Source organism: Monodon monoceros, unplaced genomic scaffold (genome assembly GCF_005190385.1).
Source record: "Monodon monoceros isolate NGI ecotype Baffin Bay Population unplaced genomic scaffold, NGI_Narwhal_1 Super_Scaffold_1, whole genome shotgun sequence".
NCBI classification, from domain to species: Eukaryota; Metazoa; Chordata; class Mammalia; order Artiodactyla; family Monodontidae; genus Monodon; species Monodon monoceros.
Genome location: NW_021703765.1, coordinates 63,874,592 through 63,902,054, shown reverse-complemented (window position 1 = coordinate 63,902,054; position 27,463 = coordinate 63,874,592). Strand labels below are relative to the sequence as shown.

The 27,463-nt window shown below is 56.9% G+C and overlaps 1 protein-coding gene across 5 annotated transcripts in view; it reads left to right on the top strand.

Annotated features, from left to right (window-relative positions):
- The window catches only part of OSBP2 (oxysterol binding protein 2), a 160,212-nt gene that overhangs the window by 125,748 nt on the left and 7,001 nt on the right, over window positions 1-27,463 (top strand). For all 5 annotated transcript variants that reach the window (XM_029232381.1, XM_029232375.1, XM_029232367.1 and 2 more), the window contains 10 exons: window positions 1,348-1,604; window positions 15,259-15,451; window positions 16,004-16,121; window positions 19,324-19,372; window positions 19,618-19,764; window positions 20,643-20,888; window positions 23,250-23,370; window positions 23,622-23,725; window positions 23,798-23,893; window positions 23,979-24,163. In XM_029232381.1, the coding sequence (XP_029088214.1) occupies window positions 1,348-1,604; window positions 15,259-15,451; window positions 16,004-16,121; window positions 19,324-19,372; window positions 19,618-19,764; window positions 20,643-20,888; window positions 23,250-23,370; window positions 23,622-23,725; window positions 23,798-23,893; window positions 23,979-24,163 (1,516 nt within the window). The remainder of the gene's footprint in view (window positions 1-1,347; window positions 1,605-15,258; window positions 15,452-16,003; window positions 16,122-19,323; window positions 19,373-19,617; window positions 19,765-20,642; window positions 20,889-23,249; window positions 23,371-23,621; window positions 23,726-23,797; window positions 23,894-23,978; window positions 24,164-27,463) is intronic.

Below are 27,463 nucleotides of genomic sequence, written 5' to 3'. Positions count from 1 at the left end.
CGAGCCCTGCCCCCAGCCTGGATGCTGCCCCCTGCCACCTCCTCGCTCCAGGCACCCCTCCGAGGCTGGCCAGGCCCTGCTTCCAGCTTAGGGCATGTGCGGAGCAGTGTCTCAGCTGTGGCCACCCCCATGCACCCTGTCTGCCATGGGAGGAAATCTGTTCTCTCACAATGCGTCCTTCTTTCAAAATTTTCTATCTTGGGTTACAGATTTCCTTCACCAAAAAAAAAGTTTCTTGTTAATTATTTCTAAATCAAGGCATCTCAGACACTGCTCAGCAATTACAGCCTCTGGTACTCACAGGCCAGTGTCGAAGTAGCAGCAGGGCCCAGGCCAGCTCCCCACCCCACCCCACTCGCCGCAGAGCACCCCGGAGGCTCCCATAGCCCCGCGCCCCTTTGGACACAAGCTGGGCTTGTAGCGGGCCAGGCTCCAAGGTACCTCAGACTCCCAGGAAGGGGTGCCGAGGGCACCTGGGGTCGAGTAAGCAGGGAGGGGGTGGGGCGTGAGCACCTGCCTGGCTCCTCATGGAGGCCCCCAGGCGTGAAGAGGGTGGCTCGGAGGCAGACAGACTAGCCAGGGGGCCTGGGCCAGGGCTTCACCTACCTGAGCTTCATCACCTGTCTGTCCCCTGGGAGTGGTACAGTCCCTACCCTGACAAGGCCATTGAGAGGCCACAGCCAGTGTCTCCACACAAGAGACGCCCATAGGTGAGCATGGCCTTGCTCCTCAGGGGAGACCTGCAGGAGGGGATCACCAGTCGCAGCGGGGAGGGAGCTGTGACTGCGGCCTGGGGGGTCTTCAGGCCGGCTCTGAAGATGGGGCGGCATTGGGCTGGGCAGGGGTGAGACCTCTGAGGAGCTGGGGGTGGTGAGGAGGTTCCAGGCAGTGGGGACACAGTGGGGATACAGTGGGGACACAGAGGGAAAGGCCCGAAGCACGAGCACTCATTGTTTGCAGGGACCGGGGGTGGGTGGACAGCGGAGAGCAAGGTCAGGTTGGCGGGGGAGGCATGGGTCAGCCCGAGCTGGGCCTGTGACGCGGCGACAGTGCCCGGGCTTCATTCAGGGTCTGCGGGGTCTGGGATGGGAGCCGCTCCCACACAGCCAACTCCACCTCTTCACCCGGACAGCCCACCCCTGCCTGCACATCAGCTTGGGGGGTGCTGGTGCCCCCTGCAAAGCACAGCCCAGGCCCTGTCATTCAAGCTGGTCCCCTCTTCCATCCCCCCCACTGACTCCAGAGGGGCTGTGCAGACACCTCGCCCTGGCCAGGAGCCGGCACCTCCCGGGCCTCTGGGTGTGTGTTGCTCCGTAAGAACCATGGCGACCCCGCGTGTCTCCACAGATGACTCTGGGGACGACGAGGACGGGACTGCCTCCCCAGCTGACAAGAGCGAGCTACACGACACCATCAAGAAGCTCTCCCTGAAGCTGGACGACCTCAGCACGTGCAATGAGCTCGTGGCCAAGCACGGCGTGGCACTGCAGCGCTCCCTGAGCGAGCTGGACGGCCTCAGGATCCCCTGTGAGAGTGGCGAGAAGCTGAAGGCGGTCAGCGAGCGGGCCACCCTCTTCCGCATCACTTCAAATGCTATGATCAATGTGAGTGCCGCCGGCCCGGCCCAGGGCCCCAAGGAGGAGGTGGCTCCCCGGTCCCCCAGTGGGTGGCCAGGGTGAGGGACAGGCCAGGGCTCCCTCTTGCTCTCGTCATCCTCCGTGTCATCTCATCCACGTGTCGTCACGGGGTGAGGACACTGCTTTTCATTGTTGGGTGGAGCTTGGAGTTGGGTGTGAGATCCGGCTGAGCCCGCAGGTGGTTCAGGCCTGGGCGAGGAAGGCAGCGCCCAAACTAAGCAGCTGGCTCAGCACACACAGTAGGGACGTGGCTGCCGCATTTTTCAGCAACAGCTGCTGCTGCTCTTTCCCCCAGTACGTGGCCCAGATGCAGCAGGATTGGAACCTGTAACCATGGGGGACTTGCATGTGTGGTGGGGGTCCCTCAGTCAGAAGAGCTTTCGAGTTGAGGCCACCACAGCCGTGCCAACCTGATAGTAAGTAGCTGAACGAGGACCCACGTCTGTGGACTGAGGGGTTCAGCCCCAGGAGTTCCCCCTTTCCACGGGTTCTGGGAGCCACACAGCTGTGACCGCGAACCGGGAGGGTCTCTCCGTGGTGGCAGAGAGTTCAAGGCTGAACCGAGCTTCTGGGTCCTTCCTCTTTCTGCCTGATGAGTGTTCCCCAGAGGTGCATGTGCTCCCTCTGGACACAGGTCTGATGTGTCAGAGGAGGCCACAGCCTCCTCCCAAGGACAGCCCCCAGGATGAGCACATCCCAGCTAGGATGGCACCGTGGGAGCTGGGGGCCAGAGCACAGAGGTGTGGGGAGATGGAGGCCGCCTCAGAGGAGGTGGGTCCAGAGAACGCAGTTCAGGCAGGCTGGCCGCAGAGACAGTGGGCAGTACCAGTGCCCAGGTGAGCCCCAGCTGGGGGGTCAGAGCAGAGACTAGGCTCTCCGTCCAACACCAGGAAACCTGAGGGCAGGGTGGGAAGGTGGAGGCTGGAGCCCACTGCAGGCCAAGATCCTGTACCCTCTTCCCAGACTCCAGGGAAACACGCACAGGTGCCCGCAGGTGTGGACTTTGTCCATGGCGTTCAGGGGTGCAGTGGCGCCCACGTGCAGAGAGGCTGCTGGACTGCAGCTCTGTGGCCGCCCTGCTGTTTGGCCCTGTCGCTGGTCTTCTCTCTCCTTTTCCCGTGTCCACCCTCTCGGCCCTCTGGCCTCCTTACAGGCCCCAGACTCTAGGGGCCTCGGTCACTGTCCTTCTTCTGGTGACAGGCACCGATATCGAGCATTTAAGGCATAATGATCCATTTGTGCTTCCCCGCGGTTTCCCTGGCATGGCCTCCCCACATGCGGAGACTAAAGCCGCATCGTCTTGAGTAAGCGGTTTTGGTTTTTCCCAGATAATGCGCTGCTCAGCTGGCGTCTCTAGCGAAAGTATTTTATCAGGCATCAGAGGCTCATCTGTGTTTACAAAGCCATAAAAACAGCTCGCCACCTAAGTGCGTAATGAATTGTTTGATGGGAAGCTCAGGCCCCTGGGGATGATTAGCAAGCCTGTTAGCAGTTCTGGCACCAGGAGTGCTGGACCCAAGTGACGGAGCCTGCACCCTGGGCTGGGATCTGCGCCCCCTGCAAACATGAACCTGACGTGAGGGCCTCTCCCATCCACCTCCAATGTGGGGGCACAGAAGTGAGGTGCTGGGAGCCCAGGCTAGTGCAGAGTCCTGCATTTCTTCCAGGGACCCTTCCTGACAGCTGCTTCTCACCTGGCAAGAGCCAGCTCAGTTCTGGGAGGCTGTCAGACCCTGAACGCCCAAACCCCCGCTGTGTGCAGAGGGGCCACCTAGGCAAAGCGTCCCCACTCCTGGCCAGGCTTTGGCCTCCACCCCTGTTACTAGGAGGGGTTTGGACCAGGGAGCTGTAACTAAGGCATCCATGTGGCTCCCACCCCCAAGCCCCGAGGGGAGCCCACTCCCATCCAGGACCACTTACCCCTCCCCACAGCTTCGTTATTACCGCTAATATCCACGTGGAGACAGAGGCACAGAGAACTCCCTGAGCTGCCCAGGGTCACCAGCTGCTAAGTGGCCAAACTGGACGCAAACCCAAGTCTGTGTAGCACGCTGCGGGAGTTACGGCCCTCATGATGGTGAGGGTGAGACCCTCAAGGGCTGCAGAGGCCCCCTTCCACTCTGAGGTCAGCACATGGAGGGTGGCCTCGCATCCACCTGGGGCAAACCCCCATTCTCAGGGACCTGAGTCCCTGGTGTGCCTTTTACCTTTAGGCTGCAGCCCTACCAGGGTCTTTCCTGGGAAGGTGGGGACCCAGGATGGGTGGAAGCCACCCCCAGCTGTCCCCAGAAGGCACAAATCCTCATCCCTCAGATCCGCCCAGATCTCAGTGTAAGAAGAGGAAGCTGCTTCCCCCACACTGGCTTCCTACTGCCTCTCCACCATCCCCTCCCTGCCCCCCGCCCTGACTGATGGGAGCCCCTACTGGGGAACTCAGGGAATCTCTCCTCCCACCAGCCGCACAGCCAGGGCAGCCCCCTCCTGTGGATGGTGAATGGCTCTGGGTTTTCCACCTCGTGGGCTCCGATTAAGCCTGGGTCATGGAAGTGGAGCAGAAAGTGGGGGACGGCAGGCCACACAAAGCCCGCAGGCAAACACATCCTGTGGAGGGCCCTGGGCAGGCTGCACTTACCCCACACAGGGAGATGGACTGCTGCTTCTTCACTTTTCCCCAAGACGGCCAAGAGTCTGGGGTTGTTCAGCCTTCAGGAGAGAAGTAGAGGGAGATTTCTAAACCTTCAGATTCAGGAGAAGGCATCACTATCATTAGCCTTTAGATCCTGAGCCCCCAGCAGGGCAGGGAGGGAGGTTCTCTGGACAGTTTCCAAGATCCCAGGAACCATGGCTACTGAGGCAGGCCTGTCCCTGTGGCCCTGCTCCCCAAGGCGGCATCTGGCCCTCACCTTGAGGCTGGCCCCTTTTGTACGTGTTTCAGGGAACAGGATGTCTGGGGGAGGTTCTGGATCAGGAATACTGAACTGTATTGCCCTTGCCTGCACTGTACCCTCTAGAATACCCCTTCCCCACCCTTCAGATGCCTGGCAGATCCCTTTTTATCCTTCAGAACCCCACATGGACGTCACCACGGCCGGGAGGCTCTCCGAGTTCCTCATCAGGAAGCCGTTCCTCCTGGTTAGATCCCCCAGTGGTCCCAGCCCACTGAGCAGTGTTTAGCCCATTATTTCAACGTCTGATCCCCCACCAGGCTTTGTGCCCCTTGAGGTCAAGCTCAGGTCTTACTCACCTGTGGCCCCAATAGTAGCCCAGTGGGAGTGCCCGATACACTCTGTCTCAATCAAAGTGGGTCTTGTATCTCAGGGGAAAAAGTTCTAAGTGGCCCACATCTCACTTACCTGCTAAGTGACCATTTACAAAGCCATTCTAGCCCCGTTTCCTCACCTGGACGAGGTCAGTGAGAAAGTGCAGGCTCTGAGCAGGGTGCAGAGCTGCTGGTCACTACCCCTCGCCACCCTGGTCACCTGGCCTTGCAGAGAAATGACCCAGCCTGGTTGCTGAGACACAGGAACAGAGCTTTATGAAATCAAGTCATAAACGTGTTGTTTTTTTTTTCCATGGGAACGTGGTACTGAGCCCCGGCCTCCTTCCCTCCTATTGTGGTTTCGGTTGGCAGGGTTCTTTCTAGCAGGCCTGCGAGGGTGGTGCCTGGTGGGCCTTCAGGAGGCCTCAGGGGGCAGCAGCTGAGCAGGTCAGCGGCCCCATAGTGAACTTGGGGCTCAAGCAGTTAGGAAAGTCCTGCCTGATGGGATTTGAACCCAGACCTGAGTGGCTTCCCACTGATCCTGCCCCGGGCCTGTGCCAGGTAGGGACTCGGCGAGGACCAGGCAGACCCGTCCGGCCCCTGAGGATCCAGGGATCCCAGGGATGGTCCAGGGATCTTCCTTGTGATGCTGAGTCTCACGTGGGCTCAGCAGTACAGCCTTTGGGAGGAGTAGCTAAGCAGGGCAGCAGTTCACACAGCCACTGGTGAAGGCCAAGTGTGTAGAGGGCCATGGAAGGGCTGGGGAGTGACCCTCAGTGGCAGGGCGGGGCCTGCAGAGGGAGAGGTAGTGGCCACAGAGTGGGGCCAGAAAGGGTCAGGAGGATTTCTCCCAGGCAGGGAAGGAAAACACTAGCTGTGCGCAGGGGGTGCTGAGCTTTTTACACATGGTTCCCTGTAAGCGTTGTGCTGGGACGGCACCCACGCCATCAGGCTCTAAAGCTCCCCCACCCTTTTACCCTTCCTGGGCCTCTGTGGACAGTTCCCCAGTTGTGGTGGCCCCTTGGGCAGGACCTGGTCTTTGGGCGAAGCTCGCTGGCTGTGTGGATGACGGCCTTACCACCCGCTGCCCTGGAAATGAGAGCAGACACATCTCCTTCCCACCTGGGAGGAACAGGTGTGGGGTTCACATGACCCCTGACTGTCCCCGGGGGCCCAGCAGCCCCTCCCAGCCTCCTCTCCCATCTGTTCCCCGTCTGCCTCCCGTCCCCTGCCAGAGTTGGCCACTCACCTAACCTGAGGAGGCCACAGCCTCTCAGACTCTCCCCACCTATCACCCCTCAGATGTACATTACCTCTCCTGGGAAGCCCACCCGCAAGCCCACGGCTACTCCCAGGGCCCATCTCACAGTCCACCTGGCTGGGTCGGCCCTGGGTGCCAGGGGCTGGTGGGGCCCTGGCCAGCAGGGAGCCAGGACAGGAGAATCAACTACCCATGGTCACGTCGCCTGCAAGGCGTTCTGCATGCACCATCTCCCCCCGACCCACTCAGCCGCTTATAGTGGGGAAACTGAGGCAGCTGCTAAGGATAAGAGCCCAGGTCTTCAGGCTCCAGAGCCTTGCGCCTCATAGGAGGGAAATAAACCTATCCCTCCCTTGAGCGGGGGAGGGAGGGTCAGGAACCCCTCCTCTGCCCACCTTTACCCCACTCCCAGCTCCGCATCCCCGCCCCACTCTGCTGACTGTCGCCCTGTCTGCAGGTCCACGAGTCTCGTGGGCTTTTCTTTCTTTCTTTCTTTTTTAAATAACTTATTTAATTGAAGTATAGTTGACTTACAACGTGGTGTTAATTTCTGCTGTACAGCAGAGTGACTCAGTTATACACATGTATACATTCCTTTTTATATTCTTTTCCATTATGGTTTATCCCAGGATGTTGAATATAGTTCCCTGTGCTATACAGTAGGACCTTGTTGTTTCATGGGCTTTTCTACCGCAGCAGTGTGCAGAGACAGGACATGGTCTCCCTGGTGATGCTGGGAGCCCTGGAGCTTCCATGCCTGGCACAGTGTCCAGCATATGGGAGCCTCAGTGAATAAGAGAGAGGAGTTGGTTGTGAAAGAACGTGGGAGCGACTGAGTGAATTGCTTAGTGTCTGGCAAAATTCCCTAGTGGGTGATTTTGTGAGTCTGATCAAAGGCAGTGCAGTGGGTCCATGCTTGGATCACTGTCTGGGTAACTGCGTTTGATGCCATTTAGAAGGAACTTCACAGCGCAGTGATCAGCCGTGGTTCAGAGACTGAGCCTCGAAGCGCTGCACATGTGCAGGGCTCCCCCGGCCCTGGTGTGGGGACCGCAAGCGGCACCTCCCTCCCTGAGAACCAGGACGCATGCGGTGTTACAGCATTGGCTCCATCACGAGGTTTGAGGTAGAGAATGGCGGAATTAATACATGTTACCAGCTCAGGCTTTGGGTATTTGTTTCCATAAAGTGAAAAGAACAAACTCCCATTTTCTTCTTTTTTCCCGCAAGTTTGTCTTTGTGGGAAAGCAGAGCGCCCTGGTTTGGAGGCAGGCCTCTGGGATGGTGGCAGTGTGATAGCAGGCACCCGCCCCAGTTTCCTCCCGTTACTTTGCTTCTCACAACGGCCACGTGAGGTTGGTGTCATTACAGCTTCCTTGTCATCGCTGTCGTTTGTATTATTCACGTGCCACCCCCGAGGCCCAGAGCGGTCATTTTGCCCAAGGGTGGCAGGCCCGGCGGCTACATGAGCACAGAGGGTCACAGCCGTTGGTCCTGGGCCATCCCCATTGCTGGCTGCGGGGCTCTGTGCAGAGGGCCAGGGCTGTGTTACCTGTCACTAGGCACAGCACACCTGGGCTCACCTGTGGGTTGGCCTTGGGCCCCTGCCCTGGGCAGAAGAGCCCCACAGTGGTGCCACGGTCATTCTGGGGCGAGCCTGCCCTGGGCTGGTAGGGTGCACGCTCCCCTCCCTGTGGGGGAAACAGGGTCTGTCCACCTGCCAGGCGGTGGAGCCTGGCAGGGAGAGAGCCGCTTCTGTGACTCTCAGGCAGGCCCGGAGGCAGCCACAGTACCAGCGTGAAGGCGCTGAGCCCCTCCGTCGGCTGGCAGCCTCGGGGCTTGCTCCCCACTTCTGCTTCTGCAGGCCCCCTCCTGACATGGCCCCCATACCTGAGTTGTGAGAGGCCCCTCAGAGTTGGGGGGCCCTTGACCTCAGGAACAGGTTTTGGGCAGCCAGTGGGCAAACAGAGCTGGATGGTAGGCGAGCCCCACAAAAGACCAAAGACAGTCGAGGTGCAGAAAGCCAGGGGGTGGGTGCTGGCCAACAGAGGGTGGTGCCCACCAGGCCCCCCTCCAAGGGCCCAGTGGGACGGACCCGGCATGCTTTTACCAAGGAAGGTAGTGGCCCACGAGGGACACACCCTGGTGCCCGCAATAGAGCTGGCCAGGTGGGATGGGGCGCAGATCCTGACGGCAGGGGCATGGGGAAGTGGCGGAGGACGCATGCCCAGGACAGCTGGGCCTGGAGGGAGGGGGCTTCAGCTCCAGTTGGAGGAGCTGTGAGAGCACGATGAGGGGGGAGCAGAGGCACTGGGGGCTGGGGGAGGCGGCTGGCGGGAGTGGGAACAGGGACGCAGATGAGGATGGGTGGGGGAGGCGGGGGGCACATAGACGCAGAGGCAGCAACTCAGGGCACTTGGCCAGGACCTTGGATTTGTGGCATCATAGAAACGGACCAGATCAGAAGGGGCTGTTTACCGCTGGAAATGCTCTGAGGCTTCACTGAGCCCTGTTTGGAGATCATGAGGGGCTCCTCTCACCCACCCAAGCAGAGTGGTGGTGAGAGGCCCCAGAGCTGCCCTCCTCGTCCTTCCGGGGCCCATGGGCAGGTTCCTGTCCAGCTGACCTCTGTTCTGCCCCTGACAGCTTGCTCACTTGGGGCTTGGGGAGATGAGTAAAAATAGATTCCAGGACGATCTAAAATCGGTTGGCAAACTGGCAGCCAGATGGTGCTGGTTCCTGTGCACGAGGGGTAAACTATTTTGAATGTGGAAAGGGCTATTTTAAAGTTTGAACTGAAGTGAGAAGCTGACTCCCCAGTGCTGTGAGTGAGTCACATTAAGAAGAAGCCGTGACCATCCCCTCCGTGTCCGAGAGGGGCCGGCCCCTGTATGCGGGGCAACCCGAGCCGAGGGCCACGTGAGAAGGGGGCCCGGCCCTGGGAGCTGCCCAGCCTCCAGGGGCCGGGAGGGTGGTGGATGCGGAGCATGGCGGCGTGGCTGAGACTGAGCCAGAGGGACCCCCGGGAGAGCCTGGCACCCCCATCGCAGCTCCTGGGGGACCCGCTCTTGGTCTTGGAGCATGAGATGGCTGTGTTTCATCCAGCATGGCTGCCTCCGAGCCAGACAGTCCCAGCCTGAATCTCAGCCCTTTCCCACCGTCGGGAGGTAATGTGCTGAGGCCAGCCTGTTGCTCCTCAGTGGGAGGGGAACGAGAGACTGTGTTGACCCTGATGTGTCCCTAGTGTGAGCTGCTGGCCATGCAGAGGGGCTCAGGGAACCCGTGATTCTGCACGTTTTTCTCTTGTTCGCCACCTTTATTATTACTACAGACCATTGAGAGGTGGGTCCATAGTGACCTGGCCATGTGAGGATCGATGTGGTGGGGTAGATGGTGGGGCAGCCTCGGCCCTGGCCACCCACTGACCTGGCAGCCCTGCGCCTGAGAGCCACGGCAGGCCGGTCACGTGGCTGTCAGCCCCAGGGCAGGCCCTGGCTGGCTGCAGGTGGAAACGTGGCCCTTTCTCCCTTCCTCCCTGCAAGCAGGGTTATCACAACCTGCTGTGTGCCGACAGCTGGGGACAGTCACCGAGCTGGCCCTGTCGGCCCAGGGCACCCGCCCAGCCTGGAACCACCAGGCATTTGGCCCTTGTCCCCACCTCCTCTGTGGCTCCGAGGGCTGCCCACCCGACATCCAGCGACTCTCCGGCACCCTCTTCATGGCCCGGCTAGGACGGCAGTGACCGTGCAGGAGACTGATGGTTTCCACGTGGCCACTGAAGGCTGGGCCCGAGCGGGGTCCCGGCTCTGCAGACTCTCCTAGAGCTTGAGAGGCTCCCCAGGCCATACACAGGGTGGGCAGGAGACCCAGGCCACTGCCCACATGCCCTGCTCGCCCGCCCGCATTTGAGTAGCAGCGAGGTTGTGGTTGGGATTAGGATTAGGACCAGCAAAAGCGATTAGCGTTCGTCCTCCTTCCTCCCGGGCACAGCTGGGCAAGGTTTCCGGCTCAGACACTCTGCATCTGTCCTGTGTGACACCTGTCGGGGTGACCGGTAGCCACTCCCATTGGGCTCCGACACGCTTCCACGGGCAGACAGCCCTCATAGCCCCCTTCACGGGCCCAGCTTCTGGGAGGGGAGAGTCCCCGGTGGGTGCCTCCATGCAGGGGCGTGGGGGAGGTGCCGCCATTTCCTTTCTGGGCTTTTGGTTCTCACTCTGCTTTGGGCGTATCAACAGGCCCCCTGCCTTCCCCACAGAGGTAGAATCGCATTGCCCACAGGACCCTGCACCTCTTCATCTCAGGGACACTCTCGACAGCCATGGGGGTGGGAGGAAGGGGCAGGCCTGGGAGACTGGAACCCAGTTCCCGTCCAGAGGACGATCACCCCAGTGGGTCACAGAATCGGGGACTCTGCAGGAGTCCTGGGGTTCAGCCCTCTGTTCATGAGAACACTGAGGTCCAGGAGGTTATGGGCCTGCCCCAGAGTAGGCAGCGAGGTGATGCCGTGAGGGGCCTGGATGCTGGCCCAGTGTGTCTGAGTCGGGGGCTTTGTGGTGGCCTGTGGCTCTGCTCCTGGTCAGGGCGGCGCGTGAGCTCTGAGAGTTGTGGCGGGGCCTCAGGGGAAGTGTGACCGTGTTCAGGGCCAGGGTCAGCCAGGCCCTTCCTGGGCCCCTGGGAGCCACCCCCAGCCACCCGCCCATCGCCGGGCCCCAGGCCTAATCCAGCTTAGCGAGCACACAGCGCACAGCCCAGCTCAGCATTCCAGGGCGGCGGGGCCAGACCGGCACCTGCCTCTGTTCGTGGCTGGCTGGGATGGGGCCTGGAGAAGGTCGGCAGCATCAGAGGAAACCGGCGCAGTTGGGGATGGACACCAGGTAGGCACCTCAGGGCAGAGGGGGCAGGCAGGCTCTCCACAGCCTGCAGGGTGACCCGAGCAGCTCGTCAGCTGCAGATGACCCCCGTACCCCGGAGTCAGTGGAAAAGGCCCTGGTCCAGCCACATGAGCCCCTCGATATTGGGGTACAGCAGCCTCCGCCGTGCCCCCCTCTTCAGGCAACTCTGACATGCTCTGATCTTCATCGCCCAGCCCAGCTGCATGTGGCCCCGATGAGGCCCCCGCTGTCCTGGGGATTTGACTTCCTGCCCCTCTGCTGCTCCATATCAGCCTGTCCTGCAGGGACAGCAAGGTGGAGGGCACCCAGGTTATCAGCCGGCAGCCCTGGCTCTGTGGGCAACAGCTTCTGCTGCAGGGACCAGGCATGGCTGGGTCCTGTTGCTTGAACAGGGTTATTCCCCAACATCCTTGTTAGCGAGCATCTCCAGGAGCCCAACCCCACTCCGGGAAGGCCCTGGGACCCCACATCGCCTCAAGGGGCATCCGGATGGGGGTAAGGATCCAGCTTGACAAAATAAACAGTGACAGCGCTGGTTCCACGCCCTGGGAGACTTGGACCCTGGCCCTACACGCACGGCCTGTGGCCTTGATCAAGTCCCTTGGTCTCCCTGAGCCTCCATGTCTTCCTCGGTCACGCTGTTAAAACAGCCACCTCAGTGCTTGTGAGAGTGCGCCACCCCTCCTGGCACCGGCACCGACAGCCCTGACCCACAGGGGATGGGGGGTCTGAGGGAGGTGGGGCCAGAGAAGGGAAGGCACGTGGTCACACAGGAGGGAGAGCGTGGGGCAGGACGGGGCCCCAGGAGCTGAGTGTGGAGAGGGTCTGGGACCAGGTCTGTGAGAGGCTGTCAGCTGTCTCAGAAAATGAAACCAGCACTGTTTTCCCTTCCATATCATTCCTATAGTGTTGAGAGCGTCACGAACATCAAGGGCAGGAGGAAGGGAGCCTAATTCATCTTTGCAACACAATCATCTTTCCCTCTTTGCTTTTTAAAATTTAATTTTATTTTTTATTGAAGTTGATTTACAATGTTGTGTTAGTTTCAGGTGTACAGCAAAGTGATTCAGTTATTTATTCTTCAGATTCTTTTTCCTTATAGGTTATTACAAGATACTGAGTATAGTTCCCTGTGCTATGCAGGGAACTATAAACTTGTTATCTTTCCTTCTTTGCTTTTGCTGCTAGGAAGGTCAGAGGCCATGTAGAGCTCTCTGACATGAGTTTGTAGAATTATTTACCATGACATTTGGCTATTTTATACTGTTATTTGTGGCTCTTTTATAAGCCTTGTTTTATTTTTTTTTATAAATTAATGTATTTATTTTTGGCTGCATTGGTCTTTGTTGCTGAGTGCGGGCTTTCTCTAGTTGCGGCGAGCAGGGGCTACTCTTCATTGCAGTGCGCGGGCTTTTCTTGTTGCAGAGCATGGGGCTCTAAGGCGCGCGGGCTTCAGTAGTTGCGACTCACGGGCTGTAGAGCGCAGGCTCAGTAGTTGTGGCGTACGGGTTTAGTTTTTCCACAGAATGTGAGATCTTCCCAGACCAGGGATTGAACCTGTGTCCCCTGCACTGACAGGCGGATTCTTAACCACTGTGCCAACAAGGAAGCCCAATAAGCCTTGTTTTAAATGCTGTGAATTATATGAAAGGAAAGTGTCCATCTGTGTTAAAACTCAGTGAGATGACTGCAGGAGCTGTAGAGGGTTGGCGGGGAGTGACAGTGGCAGGTACGACGGAGCAGCGCTAAGGAAAGGCGAGGGCAGAGTCCAGAGGCTCTTGTGCAGCTGCCAAGCTAGTCTGATGGGGCAGGCAACCTGCCACCAGGCAGGGCACCCACAGACCCTAAGAACCAGAAAACGTGAAGCACCCATCGTGTGTCTCACCTGTAACAAGGCTCCATGCATGACACAGCCCGGGCCCCTGCACCTTCTCCCCAAGACAGCCAGGCAAGGGGACCGTGCCTCATGTGGTCTGGGGTCCTGTCCTGTTCGCCCATTGTTGACCTGGGCAGCCCCTCCTCCCTGGGCCTCAGTCTCAGGGGGACAGGAGGATCCAGCAAGGGGCTTCCCTGAAGCGGTGGACCCGGCGCTGCCCAGGTAGACAAGGGCACCCCCCCCCCCACCTGCCAGAGCCAGGCCTCTGGGATGCGTTTCTGACAGCACCTGGCTCGGTGGTCTGAGAGCTGCTGGGGCAGCGGCAGAGTGACGGCACCCCTGCAGTTAGGACTCCTTCCTTGGTCAGCAAATGGGTGGCTGGAGCCCAGACTAACCTGACTAAGCACTGGGGCCGAGCTTAGGGTCAAGGGAAGCAAGGATGAAGTGGACACAGGCCACTCAGGAGCCCACCTTGGGGGTCCCCAAATTGCATGGTAGTCACTGACTGCAGCTCTGCACCAGTGGGCAAGCCTTATAGATCCAGAATAGCCCCAGACCTGCAACAGCCCTGGATGCAGCCTCTCTCACCTCCAGAGCCTGCTAAGTGCATAAGGAGATTTCTTTCCTTCCCCACTAAAGTCTCTCCCTCCCCCTAACCTGTGCCAGGACACCTGTCAGCACAAATCCCTGCCCCTTCTGGAGAAGCGGGTTACAGTGGCATGTGGCTGGGCAGGGACCAGACCTGCAAGGGAGGGCGGGAGGCCCTTGAAGTGCCCCCTCCCCAGAGCCTTGCTGGGGAGCTGCTGGGAACTAAGCCTCAGTTTCCTCATCTGTCAAATAGGGACAGTCCCTCTCCTCCCACCTCAAGGATTTTGCTGGGTGAGCTGAGATGGGGCGGGGTGGGGGGCTGCAAATGCAGGGTCTGTGGGGCTTTACCATTGTGGCTTATGGACAGGACATGGGCTCAGTGGGGCTGAGTGACCCATGTGGGAACTGGGCCTTCCCAGTCCTGATCATGCGACCTTTTCCACTACACTTTGCTGGTTGCCTTGGGCCTCCGTTTCCACATCTTCAGAAAGGTAGGGTGGCGAGCCCCTGCCCTGCCCACTCTGCATGGTGCTGGGGGTGAGATGAGATGGGATGACAGAAGGAAGGTGCCCGGGGAGGGCTTGTTAAGGAGTGACGTGCGGGGCCAGATGAGTGGCCAGCCTTCTGGAGCCCCACGCTGGGGCCCTTTCCACCAGCCAGGCCGCCACTGGGACTTGGCTCCTTATGGAGTGGGAGAGCCAGCCAAGCCCAGGCAGGGTGAAGGCATGTGCTCGGGCGCCAGCCGTGATGAAGGGGGTGTCCATTGAATGCCCCTTGGCCCTGAGCTCCGCGTCACCTCCCTGGCTCCTCCTGACAGCCCTTCAGGTAGTGCTGTGAGGTCCCTGTCACAGAGGAGAGGCACCGTGCCTCTCTCCCTCCAGGAATCAAGTCTCTAACCCTCAGCATCAGACCTCATGTGATGTGCGTGGAGCCCAGTGGCCGGTGGTAAGGGGGTGGTGGGGAGTGGCGGCCTGAGATCACTGACGCAGGTTGGGCCGGGAACCATGTCCCTTCCAACCACATTAGAGGAGTTCAGAAAGGGCAAGTCCAGTGGTGCCCGGCTGGGACCTTGCTGCCCTCCAGGGACAGCTGAAGCCCAGACCCTCTTCTCTACTGTGATGACAGGGGCAAAACAACCATCCCGTTTCCTAAGAGTGTGCTAGAACCACTTATGGACCCGGGAAGCTGAAAAGAATCTGGATGTCATAGTAGGCCACAAGTTTGAAGGGGGAACCTTAAAAGCAGAGTTTATGTGATACAGACTTTGAGGTAACTTGGTAGAAAGTTCGACAAGACCCTTTAGCTCTGAGCCAGGCGGTGTAGCAGAAAGGTGGCTTTCCTTCCTTCTGTGCCAAAGCCAGGGTCTGGCCTGAGCTGCTGTGTTGGTTCCAGTGGGGACAGGGGTTGTGACAAACCTAGGCCCAGACCACAGTGAGGATGCAGCAGCTGAGAGCTGGGGCCCCTGCCACCAGGAACATGCAGCACCCCAGCTGATAACTGGCGAGGCAGCATGACCAGCAACACCGGGTTTAGTGCTCTCGAATGGCATCTTGACTGTGGTTCACCGACCAGGGCAGATGCCAGGCTGGTTCTGAGAAAGCCAGGGTCCCCATGACCCCACGGAAGCCACAGGGGGCAGCAAAGGTGTTTCTGACCCACCTGCGAAGGGAGGGGGAGGGGCCACGGCACCCCCGGGCATTCCTCTCTGCCCTGCCTGGCTCACAGGCCACGCCCCCTCGCAGGCCTGCAGGGACTTCCTGGAACTAGCGGAGACGCACAGCCGGAAATGGCAGCGGGCTTTGCAGTATGAGCAGGAGCAGCGCGTCCATCTGGAGGAGACCATCGAGCAGCTGGCCAAGCAGCACAACAGCCTCGAGCGCGCTTTCCGCAGTGCCCCCGGCCGGGCCACCAATCCCACCAAGAGCTTCAGCGAGGGTGAGCGGGCGTCAGTCCATCCATCCAGTCCACCATCAGTGTCCCCTTTGCCAGCTGGCTCAGCTTACACAGCCCCCCCAGGTTACATACCCCTCAACGCACCTACGTCTGGGCCTGCTTGGCCGACTCTGGTGCCCGTGTGCCTCTGTATCCCCCACGCCCTCACAGTGGGCACAGTCTCCCCATGTCTAGTCTCCCAATCTCCAGAGAAGAGCTCAGTGAGTCCAACTGTCCCCTCTGTGGCAGGGCTGCCCGGGTGCCAGGTGGCTGCCCACCTAACCTGGGGCTCAGGGTCACGGGTGCCCTGGGAAGGGGGTCCATCAGAAAGGGAAGCTGGGCCACAGAGAGACTGACCAGCATGTTTAGAGATCAGGGAAAGCTTCCGGAAGGAGGGAGGCTCTGAGCAAGAGGGTGAAAGTGCGTTTCAGGAAAGGGAGCGCAGGCACCACAGCCGGGTGACAGAGGTGGGGAGGGGCCGCGGGCTCTAGACCTCCCTGGGCAGGCGCAACTGTTGAAGTCGCAAACTGAGGCAGTGGCTCTGTGTGTCTCTAGGAAGCCTCTTAACCACCAAAGGCGAGGACAGTGAGGAAGATGAAGATACCGAGTACTTCGACGCCATGGAAGACTCCACATCCTTCATCACAGTGATCACTGAGCCCAAGGAGGACAGGTGGGCTCGGGGCTGGGCGGCCACCTGGAAGGAACCTCTCCCGGGTCAGCCGTGCTGGCCTGTTCTCGTGCTCCACCTGTTCTTCGCACTTGGGGTTTTCTTTAAGTCTTGCTCCAGACAGTATTTTTGCTTAGATTGGTTCTGTTCTTCCTTAAATCAAAAATACCCAAATAGAGTTTGTATTGGGATTTCATTTTAAATGGACAACAGGGCATTGGCTGCATCCAGTTCCTGCCCCAGAGCCGCACAAGTTCCCAGCCACTCCACCCACTGTGTCAGCATTCCAGAGCAGACTGGAGACACAGAAAGCCTCTTTTATTTTCTATTTCAAAGCCTTTGTTTCATTTTTCATAAAAGCTTGCTCTTTCAGGATCTTTCTAAATACACATTAATAGTAAATGAGACAGTTACTAGCACTGAAAGCCACATTGCCACACTCCCTGGGACCCTCGGGAAGCGCCTGTGCTTGTGGACCGAGCTGGCAGGACACGTGCGGAGGGAAGCACGTGAGATGGGGTGGGCGGCAGGGCTGTGGTCAGGGGAGCATGCGGGGCTTGAGCACAGATTTTAATATGGTTCGGGGTTCAGTCCTCACCAGGGTTGCTCATTCTCGTCGGGTTGCCTTAGGTCCTGACCCTAGAAGGGTTGGTGGGTATGGCAGTGTTTGGGGACATAAAAGTGGCCGATGAGCCCCACAGGGGAAAGAACTGACTGTAGCCTGTGCTGCCCACTGACACCCTCACAACAAGGTGTGTCAGGACCATGTGCTCCCCTGCTCGCCCTTAGGAACTGCATACTTCTCAGCGGCCTCACTCCTACATGTATGCTGTGGCCTGCCCACCCCATGCTACCTTCCCTGACCCCCCCCTGAAGCCCAGCCCGGCCGGGAGGAGGCCGGTGAAAACCTGTGGCTGCTCCTTTTTTGCCTCTGTGGACCAGCGTGTTTCACCACTTCCCTGTCCTGGTTTCTTCCAGGGAAAAGGCATGGTTTGGATTCCTCTTACCCCTCAGGGAGTTTCTGGTCCTATCAGTGGTATATTTCCATTTCCCAATCATATTTTTTATACATATATTTAATTTATTTATTTATCATCATCATCGTTTTTGGTTGCATTGCGTCAAGCGGGGGCTACTCTTTTTTTTTTTTTTTTTTGGTACGCGGGCCTCTCACTGTTGTGGCGTCTCCCGTTGCGGTGCACAGGCTCCAGACGCACAGGCTCTGCGGCATGTGGGATCTTCCCGGACCAGGGCACGAACCCATGTCCCCTGCATCGGCAGGCGGACTCTCAACCACTGCGCCACCAGGGAAGCCTGGGGCTACTCTTTGTTGCGGAGCACAGGCTTCTCATAGCGGTGGCTTCTCGTTGCGGAGCACGGGCTCTAGGCATGTGGGCTTCAGTAGTTGTGGTGCATGGGCTTAGCTGCTCCGCGGCATGTGGGATCTTCCTGGACTAGGGATCGAACCCGTGTCCCCCGCACTCGCAGGCGGATTCTTAACCACTGTGCCACCAGGGAAGTCCCCCAATAATATTTTAAAAAATTTTTTAATTGAAGTATAGTTGACTTACAATGTTGCGTTAGTTTCTGGTGTACAGCAAAGTGATTCAGTTTTACATACATATATATATATATATACACACACACACACACACACACATGGCCAAAAAGTTCGTTCAGGTTTTTCTGTAACATCTTTTTGGCCAACCCAATACATATATTCTTTTCCATTATGGTTTACTACAGGATATTGAATATAGTTCCCTGTGCTATACAGTAGGACCTTGTTGTTTATCTGTTTTATATATAGTAGTTTATATCTGCTAATCCAAAACTGCTAATTTATCCCTCTTCCCCCTTTCATAACCATAAGTTTGTCTTTTGTGTCTGTGAGTCTGTTTCATAAACAAGTTCATTTGTGTCATATTTTAGATTCCACATATAAGTGATACCATATGATACTTGTCTTTCTCTGTCTGGCTTACTTCACTTAGTATGATAATCTCTAGGTCCATCCACGTTCCTGCAAATGGCAATATTTCATTCTTTTTCGTGGCTGAGTAATATTCCACTGTATATATGTACCACATCTTCTTTATCCATTCCTCTGTAAGTGGACACTTAGGTTGCTTCCATGTCTTGGCTATTGTAAATAGTGCTACTGTGAATGCTGCATTTCCCAATAATATTTAAAAATCGCTTATATTGCTCTCAAAATTAGCACAGCTTAGCTGTTCTGAAATTCCATTATCACCTGGTAGTGGCACCCTTTGGGCTCTGAGGCCAGGGGGGTCCTGCTCAGATTCCCTCTGGCTCCCTGTCCACTCCCCTATACCTGGAGCCCCCAGGGCCTGGGCTTGCCTCCTGCATGCCCCGCCCTGGCCTCCTTCCATACCTCAGCAACAGCCCAGGCCCCTCTGCTCCCACCCAATCAGCAAGCAGGTGACCCTGTGCTCAGTACTCTTCATCGGCTCCCCTGGCTCCTGGCACAGCCCCAGTGCTCACGCAGCGCCCCAACTCGTGCTGCAGCTGCACTGGGCAGTGGGCAGATACTCTGCCAGGTGCCCCCTTGTCTGCAGTGCCTTCCCCCTCTCCCCAGGGACCTGGGTGGGTTCTTCCCATCCAAGGCCCTAACTGCCTAGTGCCTGTCCCCTGACCAGGCTGGCCCAGGTCACCCCTCCTGGGAGCTCCCTCAGAGCCTGGGCCCCTCGGCCAGAACGCCCCCTGCTGCTCTGGCCACCATCTCACCGCAAGTATTCCTGGGCACAGAGATCCATCCGACCCACTTCCTTCCCTTCCTGAACCCAAGTCGAATGCGGTAATCAGACCAGCACAGTGAGGACACAATGGGGTTTGTCCATGCCAGAGGGGACCCACGGGGCTCTCGGGGGCTCTCCCAGAGGTGCCCACCCCTTGGCTTCTCTGGGTCCTGGTCAGCCAGTCCCCAGGAGGGGCCTGTGTGCAGGGACCCCTGGTGAGAACTTGGCTGGGCGGCTGCTGCCACAGGGCACCAGTGGGTGGGAACCCCTCCAAACTGCTGCCCCAGGTCCCTCAGCCCCACCTGAGTCCTGAACTGGAGACGCTCCCCTAGGAGATGCAAGCTGCCCCTCGGACCTCACTGAGGGGACTGGATAGAAGGGGGCTGGGTCCCCAGGAGGCCTCAGAATTTGTAAATAACTTGCCTTCCCTTTTGTGTTTCCTGCAGAAAAGCCGAGGGTGGGACTACAGGCTCCGTGGAATGGACCTCAGACAATGTGAGTGAGGTGGGACTCCGAAGGGGGGGTGAAGTGGGGAGGCCAGCACTTTGAACTCGGGCCCCCCAGGGGCGGGCCCTGTGCCTGGTGCCTTCATCTGAGCTCAGGCAGAGCCTTCCCCTCCCACCAGCAATGTCCCAGCGCGGGCCTGGTCCTCAGACTGCCCTGGGCCAGAAGCGAGGGCGAGGCCTGGGGGCCGAGGCGACCAGGCCTCTGCTGACGGGCGCACTCTGCTTCTCTGGTAGGTGCTAGACAGCACCTCACTTGTGCCCCAGGGCCCCCCCAAAGTCAAGAGGCGTGTCCGCATCCCCGACAAGCCCAACTACAGTCTTAATCTTTGGAGCATCATGAAGAACTGCATTGGCCGGGAGCTCTCCAAGATCCCCATGCCGGTAGGGGCCGGGCAGAGCGGCCAGGGGGGCCCTGGGGGCTGTTTTCTTATGCGTGGATGGGAAGTAATGGCCTTTGGAAGTATACGCAGCCCTGGGTGTCATTTTCTTAATGACACTTGAGGAGCATATAACGTGTTATTGAATCGTGTTCCATCCGCACTGCTGAAATTCCCCCAGGGCAGAGGTCTCACGCTTGGAGGTAAGGAGCCAGGAAGGGGCTCTGCATTGATCAGACAGGGGGCCCTCAAAGTGCCTCCCACCCTGGTAGATGGGGAGTGGTAACATTGGGCTGTGTATGGGGCCGGGTGGACCCTCCTCCTCCATGCTGGGCTGCCCACCCCAGCGAGGTCACCAGCAGGCAAAGGGCAGGGCTGGCGCCCTCATGCTGCCAGATCACAGTGGCATCTCCATGGAGCAGGAGCTGGGGCTGCTCCAGGCCAGACTTGGTTTCACTCTGTGACCCAGGACAGAAGACTTGCATAATAGCTCAGAATACAAGGTAGACCCACTTCATCCATTCATTCACCTATTCATTCATTCACTCACTCATTCACTGATTTCTATGATTCACTGCCCTGGCATTTATATCCTAGGAGGGGAGACTGACAGTAAATGTAACAAAATTCTGCCAGATGCAGCAGGTTAGAACGTGGTGAGGGCTATGGAGAAAACTGAGGCAGGAGGGGCGGGGAGGCAGGCCAGTGAGTGGGGCTGTGGCTTTAGACAGGTCCTCAGATGAGCCTCTCTGTGAAGGTGGTCTGAGCAGTGATGTCCCTGAACATCTGAGAAAAGCAAGGCTGCTGTGCCGACAACCCCAGGTCTGTGCTGGGAGCAGTGGACGGTCTGTGCAGACCCCCGACCTGACACCCCGCCCGCAGGTCAACTTTAACGAGCCCCTGTCCATGCTCCAGCGGCTGACGGAGGACCTGGAGTACCACCACCTGCTGGACAAGGCCGTGCACTGCACCAGCTCCGTGGAGCAGATGTGCCTGGTGGCGGCCTTCTCTGTGTCCTCCTACTCCACCACCGTGCACCGCATCGCCAAGCCCTTCAACCCCATGCTGGGCGAGACCTTCGAGCTGGACCGTCTCGATGACATGGGCCTGCGCTCCCTCTGCGAGCAGGTGAGGCCCGCGCACGCTTCAGCCAGGCCTGGGGGTCAGAGCCAGACAAACGGGACACGGCCTCTGACCGAAGGGGCCATCAAGCCAAGGTCCGGTCAGGCAGCTGGGCCTCATGCGGCGGGGACAGGTCAGGGGCGCCCCACGGAGCAGGCCTCCTGGGGACAGTGTGGGCCGCGTGGGAGGAGAGCTGGGTGAGGACAGTCAGGTCTGGTGGGGGAGGGGAGGACGCCTCTCTCGGCCAGAAGGCATGGAGCAGTGGGGGAGGGGTGTGCTGGACACCATCAGGGATTCGGGTGGGCTAGAGCGTGGGGTCACCACTGAGCTGAAAGGGAGCAGCCCGCGCCACACGGGGCCGCAGTCAGTGATGGTGGAGGCCGTGAGTGTGAGGGGCCAGAGCTCAGCTCGCCTCCATCCTCTCCATCGCTTCTACAGGCCTTCCCTGCAGGTACTGGTCTCCCCAAGGCGTGGAACCAAAACTGGGCCCCTCGGGCACCTCAGCCCAGCTCTGGTATCCTTGTCTGAAGGGGGTCGATTCTGTTGGTGCTTCACTGAGTGCCAGGAGGACCCAGGCAGGGGCTACATGAAGGCGCCCAGGATAGATTCGGGTCGGGCTGCCGCTGAGTATCTACCATGTGCCAGCCGCTGCTGTGGGCCCAGGGGTTGAGCTCAGAAAGCAGACAGTTCGCAATCCAGTGGCTGGTTTTAAAGGTGCGCTCTGCCTGCTGTGCAGGCCTGTAGGAGGCCAGACCAGGGGAGGTAGGAGGTTGAGCACAGGCACCTTTAAAAAGCAGAGCTAGGGATTTGCCTTGGATGTGGGTAGGGAGGCTGGGGAAGGCGGCAAGGATGACCCAGGTCTGGCCTGAACTACTACTGAGTACATTTCTTCGTTGAACATTGCTGATCAAGTAACCCCCTCAGGAGTTGAGGGTGCAGCCAGCTGGGAAGTGGCCTGTTCTCGTGGGCCGGGGGGTGGGGAGCAGGTACTGTGGATGTGGATGGTTCTGGCTCTTTTAGGAAGGCCCGGGAGCGGTTTGGCAACACAGAGTGAGGGAGAGAGAAGGAGCCAAGGTCAGAGAGAAGGAGGCAGGCGGCAGAAGGCTCTTCTCTGTGTGGGAAGAGTCACGGGAGGGCAGAGGAGGCAGCTTTATGAGGAACCGCCCCCGTCACTGGCTGCTGTGGGGAGAGTACAGCACAGGCATAAGGGTGGAGCAGGGAGGCTGGGGAGGCTGGAGGCGGCGTAGGGGAAGGGCAGATTCTGGATGCTGTTTTGAAGAAAGAACAGCCAGGATTTGCTAAGGATTTAGATGGGGAACATGAGCAAGTGGGGCCAGCCATGACTCTAGAGCATTTGGTGTGAGCAGCTGGACCGACTGGATCGTCTGCCCGAGAAGGTGGTGCTGACACTGAGCTCCAGGGCCAGGTCTCTGGGGTCACGTCCCTGAATTTGCTGATGGGTGGGCTTCAGTGGGGGCCCTGGCCACAGGCATTGGGCAGGCTCGGGGACGGCTCACTCATCACCCAGTTGCTGGCAGGTTTGGCCGGCGCCTCTGAGACGTAGGAAGGATGAAGGTGCCTCCTATGGGGACTGTCGGGAGCTCTGGGCCGTCTGCACGGAGGGGTGCAGGGAGGCTGGAGCCCACGGCTGCAGTTCCAGGGCGAGGCTGCGAGACGGGAGGCTGGGAGACGCTTTGCCCTAACCCTGTGACCAAAGGAGCCACAGAAATGAGGAGGGACAGATGAGGAAAAGTTGATGGCAGTGTCCTGGTGGTGAGACTGTGGTTAGGGTGCCCAGTGCTGGAGAGGACGGGGCGGAGGCACCGGGTGGGCAGAGCAGGCTGCACCGCCATCCAGGCTGGGACGGGACACCAGCTGGACTCCAGCTCTGGAGCCGGGCTGGCCAGGAGGCTTCCCATCCTGGGCCTCCTCAGTGCAATACAGCACAACAGATGCAGCCTCTGCAGGTGATGGGCAGGTTAACTAGAAAGTAGGCCCGAAGCCCCTGGTAGAGCCTAACGCCCTCACTTTATTCACCCTCAGCACAGCTTGTCACAATGTCATCACCCTCATTCCACAGCCCAAGTCAGGCGTGAAAACGCCCCGGCCACTGGCTCAGGCCCACAATAGTTGGGGTGTCCCAGCCCTGCCCCCGTCCAGTGCCACCCAGGCTGCTCCCCTGGGCATTCCCTTGCTTTCCCACTGGAGCACTGTCCTTTCTGGGGGGCCTAGGCCCTGCCGTGTGTCCTGGTTCCCAGGGCCACAGAGCCATTCATACTGGGCACGGGGCAGGCTGACCCCCGGCCGGTTGGGGGCAGGCCCGGGCCACGTCCAGCAGACGCTCACGGCCTGTGGGTCTGGTCTCAGGTGAGCCACCACCCGCCATCGGCCGCACACTATGTGTTCTCCAAACACGGCTGGAGCCTCTGGCAGGAGATCACCATCTCCAGCAAGTTCCGGGGGAAATACCTCTCCATCATGCCGCTAGGTGAGCGGGGGCAGAAGGACACTCTGGATGAGGGGGAGGGTTTGCCAACCCAGAAGCCAGCTTGGTGCCTCCAGGGGTGACGTCAGTCCCCCCGTAGACTTCCTGGATGCCCCCCTGACCTGTACCCTATCCCCAGTCTGCACAAATACTGCTTCTGGTTCTCAGGACCCTGGGACCTCGGGAGGGTGGGTCAGGCTGGCTGGGACCCAGCATGGCAGGCCATGACCTCTCACCCTATATCTGGCCTCCAGGTGCCATCCACTTAGAATTCCAGGCCAGCGGGAATCACTACGTGTGGAGGAAAAGCACCTCGACTGTGCATAACATCATCGTGGGCAAGCTCTGGATCGACCAGGTCAGGGGATGCTCTCGGGGAGGGGCCGTGTGGCCCAGGGATCGGCCGCTGACCACTCCCCTCCCTTACCAGACAGGGGACGTCGAGATTGTGAACCACAAGACAAAGGACCGGTGCCAGCTAAAGTTTTTACCCTACAGCTATTTCTCCAAAGAGGTGGCCCGGAAGGTAAGCAAGGCCACCTCTTGGAGCCTGTCAGGGGGGAACCACGGAGAAGGGCGTGTGCCTACGCTGGCCCTGCCAATGTCCCCAGGTGACAGGAGTGGTGAGTGACAGCCAGGGCAAGGCCCACTACGTGCTGTCAGGCTCGTGGGATGAACAGATGGAGTGCGCCAAGATCGTGCAAAGCAGCCCCAGCAGCCCCAGCTTGGACGGGAAGCAGAAAACGGTATACCAGACACTACCGGCCAAGCTGATGTGGAAGAAGTACCCACTGCCGTGAGTGGGACTGCGGGGCGAAGAACAGGCAGGGAGCGGGGAGGGGACAAGCCAGACAGGAAGCGAGCGGCGGGCACGGGAGGGTTCAGGCCACGCCTGAGGGGAGCCAGACACCCGACTGTAAATAAGCGTTGACACCATCAGGTGGCAGCACGTCCTATGCAGACACTTTAAACAGGCTGATTGATGGGACAAGTCCGCATAGTCCAAGGAATGAAAACCAAACATGAAAATAAGTGCAGGAAACTATAAAAAGTGGCACAGCTGATTCCAAAGAGAATGAAACAGAAATTCTACAAAGGAAACATAAAGTAACTGAAATTGAGAACTCCATGGGAAGGTTTAATAGAGAGAACCCATTGACTGAATATAGGTCAGAAGAAATAATCTTCAGATAAACAGACAAAACCTGGAAAAGCCAAGCACCTACAGCGAGAAGGCTGGCCACCTGGTGACCCAGAGTGAGTCCCTGGAGCAGCCCCACAGGCATCCCCGGAGCCTGGGAGGGTGCAGCGTCAGGACGTGTAGGGCACGTTGAGTTTGAGAGCAGGGTCCAGCAGGCTTCTGGTCAGAGTCCAGAAGCAAGAGACCATCTCAGGAGTCTTATCTGAGGAGAAAACAGCAGAGATTTTCCACATCTAAATCTATACAGTGAAACTGTTGAGACTAGATCAGAGAAAATATTAAGCAGCCAGATTTTTAAGACGATGTACTTTCTGAGGAACGGCAGACTGACAGCCTTCTCCTCATCAGCAATAACGGGAGCTTGAAGACAGATGAAATCTTACACATGCAGAAAGACTCACTGACAGGTGAGAATTAATTACACACCCAGCGAGAACATCTTTACAGAGTAAAGTTGAAATAGACATTTTCAAGCCACTCATTTTGCCACCAGCAAACCAGCACTAAAGATAGAGCTCCCAGATAGAAGAACCAAGACGTGTGAAATGAGGAACAAAACCTATGTGAACAGTGAATAAATAAGAACAATAATGTCTTGTGGGGTTTAAAATCTAAACATTAAGTGCAACTGCACAATCAGGTAAGTCAGAAAACTGGAGACTTTTCAAAGGCCCTTGTGCTACCCAAGAGGAGGGTCAAGATGCACACTAATTTCTGACTATGTGAACTATGCATATTGTAATTCCTAGAGTAGCTACTAAATTAATATGTTTAATTGGAATCCCAGAAGGAAAGGAAAGGAAAGAAAGAAAAACAGAAAGGAGAGAGAAATAGTTAAAGAAATGATGGAAATAAATTTCGCCAAACAAACAGATGAAAGACCTTGGGTTGAAAGGGCCCGTTGGAGTTCCAGAGACAGGAAACAAAGAAAAACTTCTGCCTAGACCACAATATACTGAAAATTAAGGACACCAAGGAGAAAATTCTAATAGCTTCCAGAGAGAAAAGATTTCAGTAGAGAATGAAGAATCAGATGGACATCAGATTTTTGGAATAATATTTTCAAAGTAATGAAGAAAATGAAATTAGAAGGTAAAAGTTTCTGTCCAGGGCTTCCCTGGTGGCGCAGTGGTTAAGAATCCGCCTGCCAAAGCAGAGGACATGGGTTCTAACCCTGGTCCGGGAAGATCCCACATGCCGCAGAGCAACTAAGCCCGAGCACCACAACTACTGAGCCTGCGCTCTAGAGCCCGCGAGCCACAACTACTGAGCACACGTGCCACAACTACTGAAGCCCATGCGCCTAGAGCCTGTGCTCTGCAACAGGAGAAGCCACCGCAATGAGAAGCCCATGCACCGCAACGAAGAGTAGCCCCCGCTCGCCCCAACTAGAGAAAGCCTGCGTGCAGCAACGAAGGCCCAACACAGCCAAAAATAAATTTAAAAAAAAAAAAGTTTCTGTCCAGCTGAGCTATCGTTCAAATATGAGGCTGTGATAAAAAAAACAAAATGTTCTCAGGTGAACAGCCTCAGAAGGTTTGCCACACAAAAACCCACAATGAAAACAGTAGTCTAAAAGGGGGAGGGAAAGAATCCAGAAGGTGCTACAGTAGTTATATGAAATAAAAGGTTGTGTGTGGGAGGGATTTTCAAAATAATTACTAAGACCAAAGAAAAACAGAAAATGTTCCCACAACAGTCCAGAATTAAAAGTGTAGATGATGTTAACACAATGGAGTCTAGGGAGACAGAGGACACCAAGGGGTGTGAAGGTAGAGACCAACAGAAGATTTTTAAATCAGTAAAAAATATTAAAAAGACAAATAAAAACAGCAAGTTAACACAGTAGAAATAAGTCCAGGCATAACAACATAAATAGATGAAACTCACTAGTTAAAAAAGCAAAATATTGGGTTGGCCCAAAAGTTTGTTCGGGTTTTCCCTACCATTTATGGAAAAACCTGAACGATCTTTTTGGCCAACTCAATACTAACTGACTGGATTTTTAAAAATCCAGATGCATGCACCTTCTAAGAAAGATCCAAAGCGTAATGATGGGCAAAGGTTGAAAGTAAAAGATAGACATATCATGAAAATACTAACCAAAAAGCTATAACAGCTATATTAATATAAGGTAAAAACAGACTTTAGGACAAAAGCATTATTAGGGATGGAAGAGTTGCTACATGATAAAACGTTGAGTTCTTCGAGAAGATATGAACGATATACATGACACAGACATTATGCATGTAGTGAAAGAGCCTCAAAAATACACAAAGCACACATATTGAGAGTAAAGGGAGAAATGGATAAATCCATCACCACACTGGAAGACAGAGATTTCAACACACCCTTCTCACTTGTTGAGAGTCAAATGGGGAAAAGCAACCCAGCAAGATGGAGAGCGAAAAAACACAGGATATACATATACTTATGGTGCAACAGAGAACATGCTTTTTCTCAAGTATACGTGGAATTTATGCAAAAATCAATCGTGTACTAAACCCTAAAGAAAGCCTCAACAAATGTACAGAGGGTAGCACACAGACCACAGCCTATGATAAGACAAATTAGAAGTTATGAGCAAGATGTCAAAAAGTCCCCACATATTTGGGAAAAAATTTAAGTTGCTAAATAATTCATGGACAAAATAATAAGTTAGAATGGAAATTTTAAAATGCCTAGAACTGAATGAGAAGAAAAAGATATGAAAACTGGCTGGATATACCAAAGGCAAACCTTCAAAGGAAATGTATTGCCTTAAATAGGTATATAAGCTTATTAAAGCTTTTTCATTCTAAGAAATTAGAGAAAGTGCAACATACAAACTGAAAGAAAGAAGAAAATATACCTTAAAAACAAAAGCAGAGGGACTTTCCTAGTGGTGCAGTGGTT